General features: G+C 35.1%; 1 protein-coding gene across 1 annotated transcript; it reads left to right on the forward strand.

The window, feature by feature from the left end:
* The first annotated feature begins 193 nt into the window (after positions 1-193).
* On the forward strand, positions 194-2,127 carry LOC6582653 (general transcription factor IIH subunit 2). The gene is made up of 3 exons (XM_002008310.4): positions 194-370; positions 434-775; positions 840-2,127. Exons 1-3 carry the CDS (start codon positions 306-308, stop codon positions 1,816-1,818), a joined length of 1,386 nt encoding a protein of 461 aa, XP_002008346.1. The 5' UTR covers positions 194-305; the 3' UTR covers positions 1,819-2,127.
* The last annotated feature ends 5,145 nt before the right edge of the window (positions 2,128-7,272 follow it).

Raw genomic sequence — 7,272 nt, forward strand, 5'->3', positions numbered from 1 at the left:
TCAGTATGGCAGCACTGTCCGTTTGACAATTTTTGAGATAAATCAAATTAAATGCGATTTAATAATGCACGGCGATATATTTTATGAAATATTTGTAATTTTCTATTTCTGTCTTATATCATTGCTTGCTTTCCGACATTTGACATAAGCTTTTGCTATGAATATTGGCAACTCTATACTTCAGCTGCCTAATCACTTTAGATTGTACTGTGGGCACACTGTTTGTTTGCCGGTCTGATGTGCATGCCGAAAAAAATAATTTTGTTTTTCTAGTTAGTACAATTAATCATAATTAAGCAACAAAAATGGCCGACGATGATCAAGACGACCAAAAGGAGTACCGTTGGGAGACTGGCTATGAAAAGACTTGGTAAATTCAGAGGACAGCGGTCTGGTTAAGTTTTGCTATATGTAGAATTGTGTTGTGCTACAGGGAAGCCATCAAGGAGGATGATGACGGGTTGCTGGACGGTGCCATTGCCGATATTATACAGAAGGCGAAACGCAAGCGACAGGCCGATAAGACTAAACAGAATCGCCTGGGTATGATGCGGCACATGTTCATTGTCTTAGATTGCTCTGAGTCGATGAGCGTGCCTGATCTGAAGCCCACACGTTTGTTGTGCACACTTAAGTTGCTGGAGATCTTTATTGAGGAGTTTTTCGACCAGAACCCCATCAGCCAGCTGGGCATTATCGCACTAAAGGCAAAGAGAGCGGAGAAAATTACCGAGCTGACCGGTACCTCGCGAGTGCATCTCAAGGCTTTAGCAAGGTGGGCAGAACCAATATTTTTGAATAGTTGTAAGAGATATCTTGATCATCTTGCTCTTTTGCAGCCTGGCGAATGTCCCTCTAACCAGCGAGCCCTCACTGCAAAATGGCTTGGATTTGGCTTTGAAGACACTTAAGGTGGTGCCATCGCATGCATCGCGAGAGATCGTTATCATCATGGGCTCGCTGACTACCTGCGATCCCGTGGATATTAATGTAACAATAGATGAGCTGAAGAGAGAACGAATACGCTGTTCGGTTATTTCATTATCAGCGGAAATTCACATCTGTCGCTATTTGACGCAACAGACGATGGGCACGTTTGGTGCTGTGTTGGACGATGCGCATTATCGGGATCAGTTGTTGTCTCAGGTGGATCCACCACCCGCTGCAAAGACACAGGATAACTCATTGATACGCATGGGCTTCCCGCACAGCAAGAACGAGGTGGAGGGCAAGGATGCACCGCTGTCCATGTGCATGTGCCACATCGAAAATCTTGACGAGCCCAGCGAATTGTCCACCACCGGCCATCATTGTCCACAATGCAACAGCAAATATTGTGAGCTGCCGGTCGAGTGCCAATGCTGTGGACTTACGCTGGTCTCAGCGCCTCATTTGGCTCGCTCCTATCATCATCTGTTCCCAGTGCCCAACTTCGAAGAATTGTCCTATGACATGGTGCCACCGGCATCGCCTGACTGCGGCAGCTTGCGTAAATGCTATGCCTGCATAAAGGTGCTGAATCCCGTAACAGACAAAAGCGTTTTCAAGTGCGGCTACTGCAATCAGTTCTTCTGCATAGATTGTGATATATTTATTCATGAGACACTGCATGCCTGCGTGGGCTGCAATACAATACCAGGTGTTGCTGGCTTGGTCTACCAGAAGCAAGGTGGCAGAGCCACTGGCAACGTGCCGCAGCACCATCCGCAGCAGCAGCAACAACAACAGCAGCAACCACCGCAGCAACAACAGCAGCAGCAGCAATCTCAAATGATGCTGCCTTCCACTTCCAAGCAACGCCCTCAGTTTAATATGTAAGATTTAATCGGTTGAGTTGTTCACTAAAAGCAAGCGTTATTTTATAGATTAAACTATATTTAAGAACAAAAATTGTATTTTCCCATGCATACAAATAATAGTAGTTTATTTTTGTATATATAATATAAAATTTGATATTTGTTTAATTAGGTTTTTTATTGAAAATTAAACAGGAAAGTGAATGGGAAAAAGCTAAATTAGTAATAATTGTAAGGTCAATCGAAGGGAAGATGCTTTACAAAAGCTATTCAAATAGTATGATATTTATGGAGTAAGAGTTGACAATTAAAGACAGTTCACTTAAAAATATATACATGCGGTTTTCAATGAAAAATTTATGTAAAAATTTGAAATCGTTTTATTATTGTATTATTTATAAATCATATAAATAATAATGTTTTGTGTAATTAACTCTTTTTTCACGTAGATCCCAGTTCCAATATTTAATTTGATTTTGCTACAACTACTTAATTATGAAATGTATGTATTTGCTTTTGCCATTATTTTGTTTTCTCATTTGTGAATGATCGTTGTGTTGATCATTGTTGTAGCTATAATTGTTGTTGTTTCTGTTGTCGTTCACAGTTAATTCTTGTCATTTGGTTCTATGTATTCAGCTTTTGAACTTGGCGTATCTTTTGTTTGCGGCTCGAGCGAGTTCAACGCCAACGTTCGCCGCACACGGTCGCGTTTTGGATACAATTTGTTGATGTATATATTTTTTTATAAATAACATTTTCTGTCTAGTTTGACAGGTGTTTTTCCAAAGTACTTTATTAACTGTAATAACAGTATTTATTGCGCAATTTTGAGGTACGTGAAGTGAAATTTTAATATGGGCTAAGGGCAAATTCAGTTAACGCCATTTAGATTATGGTGCGAATCATGCCTGCACTGAAGTTCTTTATAATAATATTTTACAAATAATATTAATAATTATAAAATTAATATTAGAACTGGGAACCTACGTGAAAAATAAATAAAATACAAAATATGTGTCTAATCTGTTGACCAGTTCACCTATTAAATATTTTATATTTTGTTTATATACTACGAAGTCATAAATCTTTATGGCCTAAAACAGAACGTCAATGACACTGGCTTAAACGGGTTGTGAACTGGTTTTCGCCAAGATAAACTGCAACAGAAAACATCATTCATATTTGTCTAATATATGGAAGTATCGAGTCGAACGATTTAAGGGGAACGATCATACAGACAAAATAATATACTTAGGATTTGAAATTTACACGACATTCAACTAGTTATATGATGGGGTTGTAAAACAAAAATCTATTGTCTATAAATCATTGAAGATATATATTAAAATCGGAGTAATTTCAATAAGAGTGACTTGAATGCATCTTAAAAAAAAATTTTTAATTTTAATGTGGATTTATTAAATAATAGTCAGAAAATAATGAGATATGTGTATATATAAACAAGTCACAAGTTATTTCTCTAAGTGTATATAAAGTGTAATCAAGAAGATAATAAATTTTTTAAGTTGTACACAAAATTAATTGATTCTCCGTGTATTCGCAGTGAACAACCTTATAAGAGCACGTTCACATAAAGCCACAGCTCTTAGCCCGCACAATTAAACTCTGCTTAAGCTTTGATGTTTGACATAAGCATTTTATACGATATATCGCTGAGTTGTCTCTGATTAGAATGTAGTTAATTATGTGTATGTTAATAGATCCTGTTCTAGATATGCACCCCAGCTAGATATTTGAACAATTACGAGCACGTACCCGTAATATATATGTATGTATATGTTTATATGTATTTACCCTGACACTTGCAATGGCGAACCTTGCACCACTTCTGATTGAAGGCATTTCATTGCCAGAGAGAGAGATCAGCATTTTAGTCACTGCATAAATAGAGACAATTCACACAGTTAACTGGCAGCCAGACAGGTCGCCCAACCAGATCTATTCTAACTAATTACTGGACTAGCCGCGGCACACAATGTGTGCTAGTTCTATACTTAGCCGATGCTCTTCCGGATCTGAATTACGCTACCTGCCCACTGAAAGGCAGCTGTAAATTAGCTAATAAATAATACTTGGAACACGTGTGCACTGCAAAAAATAATCTGATTAGAATGGGTGATTTAAAAACTGAACTCTGAGAGTAATATGTATGTATTATATAAAACATGTAGCTTAGAATTGAATTTAAAGCTTTGCAAACATCACCAGCAATTCGGCAATAGAAATTTAATCACAAAGCAGAGACTTCATAGAGTCTTCTAGATCAAATACAGATTGGTGAGGCTTTAAAAAAATTTATTTAACAATGCCACACTATTCATATAATAAAATTCATAGTTAGTATATATATGTAAGTGTATCAAGCTCTAAAAGTTAGATCACCTTAAAGTATATTTCAATTAGAAACGAAAACTGAAAGTTTGCTTCTAAAAGAATTCTCTTTTTTATCTCAAAGTTATTCTATATAACTTTCTTTGAGTGTACCCTATAATAGCAACTCGATATATGCAGTTTAAAGTAGTTCAACAATTGCCCGCAATTAGTCTTACGATATTTATAGCTAGACCTTATGATCTATCGTAGTTGCTTAAAGTTTTTATCCATAATTAGGCTAAATTGCATAGGGGGAAAAATATTCACATTTGAATATGAATATGCAGATAGTGGGTGTAACCCATTAGCTCGGCCTGGGGGTTCGAAAACTAACCTCTGATATGCTTAGTTCATAGTCAAATAATATATGCTGTAAATGCGCCTAAAAGTGTGCTACACAACTTTGCCAGCCAGGCAACCGAAGGAACTTTTTGATGCTGAAGCAAAACTTTGAGCTCGACTAATCACTTGTTAAGTTATTTGTTAAGGCATCTACGGTTTGTGCGCCAGTACACAGCGAGAGAGAGAGAGAGAGAGATAGTGTGAGAGAGAAAGGGAGAGGGGCGGGTTTGTTGGGTGGGGAACAGCATGAGATGGGCTTGGCTTTTGGGGCCAACCAAAGCATGTTTGGCATGTTAGCTATGAGTTATCCCAGTAGCCTCTGCATCAGCTCGCTCGCTCACTCTAATTGATTTCTGCCAGAGATATTTCAAAGAAATTCTCTGCAAATTGGCTATGCATAATTTTGGAACTTAAAGCAGCTGATTAGTGAAGGGGCGTGGATGGGCACAGTTGAAACTGTGTGTGTGTGTGTAGTTAGTGTAAGCATAATTGAAGCTTAGATTAGGTATTTCTATTATGTCTAATGCTCAAATGTAAAGATTTTTTTTTATAATATATGTCAGAAAATAACATAAGTTCAATTGAAACAGTTCATAAGATGTCTATGTTCTATAGATCATTCAAATGGGAATTCAAGATACAAATCTAGTTTAATTTAGTTCGAAAACAGATAAATATACTTCACATGTTTTTAATGAAACACGCAAAGAACAGATTAAAGAGCACAGCGCAAAGAGAAATAATTAAGTGTACTCAGCAACTAGTGGATACCCAACTAGCAGATACCCTGCTCTAACATGTGTTTGAAAGTGTTTTTAAGCATCAGCTTAATTACGTCACCGAACGAATTAGCGCTGAGCATTTGCAGTTAATTACAATAAGTTACTGTTAACCATTTGACTGTGATTTGAATGTGGTGGGTTATGTTTTAATTTTGAGTTTCAGTTTTGCATTTAAGAGGCCATTCGCGAACCCATATATTATAACGATGCATTCAATTAAAAAAAAAAAAAAAAACAAAAACCCAAAAAATAATATGCAATTTCCGATGGCTAATTAACCCCTCTGATTCGCGAAGGTCGAAAGGGAAAGATTTTAAACAAGAGACTGGTTTCCTCTATTTAAATGAACATATATTATCTTATTTATACATATGCTTTTTATATTTTATATAAATTAAGTTTTCAAAAAATCCTCTAGTATATTTTTGATTGGGGCTTATAAATATACGTCTGCGGCATGCTCGACTTATTAGCATTAGGTTTTTGGGGTTGGGCGCAGATTAAAATTAATGTCGCTAAACAAACTGATTAGTGAGGTGCGAGAAAAAGGCGTCACAGCCAATAAATATCAATAAATAATATCAATTAGCATTTGCGGAATAATTTTATGCCAAAGGAACTGATTTTTTGCTGTTGGATCTCGAGAACATTGAGGTAGCCAAGTTTTAAGTGGATTTTACAATTTATGAATGGGTTAGAACTGAATGAATACATATGGAACACAGTCAAGGTTAATAAATAAAGTAAATCATATGATGAAAAGAGTTTGTATATAAAATATATGCTGTATAGACAGGGAATATAAACAGCTAGTTGCTATTTTCCTTGCCATTTTTTATTTAATTTCCATTGATAATATATATTAATTTAATATAATTTTACTGCTTAAATTAATTTAATTACGCGCATTTGCATAGGCAATATCCATTAATTTTAGTTCTCTTTTGTATGTTTGCATTTTTTTGTTAGCTCTATTTTCTGTTTTTGTTATGCATGACATGTTATTAATAAACATTATTGTTATTTTTTACGGCTTGTTTTGACAAAAGGAATACCACAAATATGGCCAAAGAATTGAGTGTTTTTTTATTTTGCTTTGTTTTTTTTTTATTTATATCATTTATCAAAGCAAAGCAGCAAAACAGATGGCAAATAATTTCCGGTAAAATTTCAGTTGGTAAATCCAGAGACCCTTTTTTTCTTTCTGTTTTGGCCCCTTTATTAATGTTACAAATTAATTTTTTTTTTACAAATATTTGTTTATTTAAAATGAATGCAATTATTTAACATATTTATATATGTTTTTTTTTTTTTTTTAAGATAAGTCCAATTATATGCATTTGCCGTTTTGGTTAATTGCAAATTATGAAACCTGTAAGGGCTAAATGTGATAAAAACTTAATTATGTTAGTTTTGAGATAACCTGTATTGATGTTTTGGTTAATTGCAAATTATGTTAGGTATGGGCAGTAAAGTGGTTAAAAGAAATAAGAGTAGACTGAAATAGAGATACCCTGCACGCATTTAAAATTGGCACTGGCTTACTTAAATAATCATAATTGATTATTTTGCATTATATTATATTAAATATTATAAAATCTATGTAAAAATGTAAAGTACTTCTGTCTCTATAGCACAGCTTCAAGCCGAGAAAACTCTACAGAATCTTTATGTACTTTGTGTAGAGGTCATTTTTAAGCTTAAAAGTGCAGTTAGTTAGTAGTTAAATCAAGTTAAGTTTATGATTTTCTCGCCAGCTTTTTGCAAACTTGAAAACTACGCGTTTACCTTGAAGCGTGGCTACCTCCAGTCTCTATTCAAAACAGAGAAATATTTAAACAAATTCCCCCGCCATCAATTAAATTACAAATTGCCAACTCCAACTACTAATGCAATTTATTTTTAATTGCAATTAATCCCACTGCAGAAAAATTATAATAATATTCAAGTTCTAG

Source organism: Drosophila mojavensis, unplaced genomic scaffold, assembly GCF_018153725.1.
Source record: "Drosophila mojavensis isolate 15081-1352.22 unplaced genomic scaffold, ASM1815372v1 contig_74, whole genome shotgun sequence".
Classification (NCBI taxonomy): Eukaryota; Metazoa; Arthropoda; class Insecta; order Diptera; family Drosophilidae; genus Drosophila; species Drosophila mojavensis.

Excerpts from the sequence above, each read along its gene's own strand:
- LOC6582653 (XM_002008310.4), top strand. The coding sequence starts at position 306 with ATGGCCGACGATGATCAAGACGACCAAAAGGAGTACCGTTGGGAGACT. Across the intron at positions 371-433 it reads ACTGGCTATGAAAAGACTTG|GGAAGCCATCAAGGAGGATG; the intron begins GTAAATTCAGAG and ends GTTGTGCTACAG. Across the intron at positions 776-839 it reads CATCTCAAGGCTTTAGCAAG|CCTGGCGAATGTCCCTCTAA; the intron begins GTGGGCAGAACC and ends GCTCTTTTGCAG.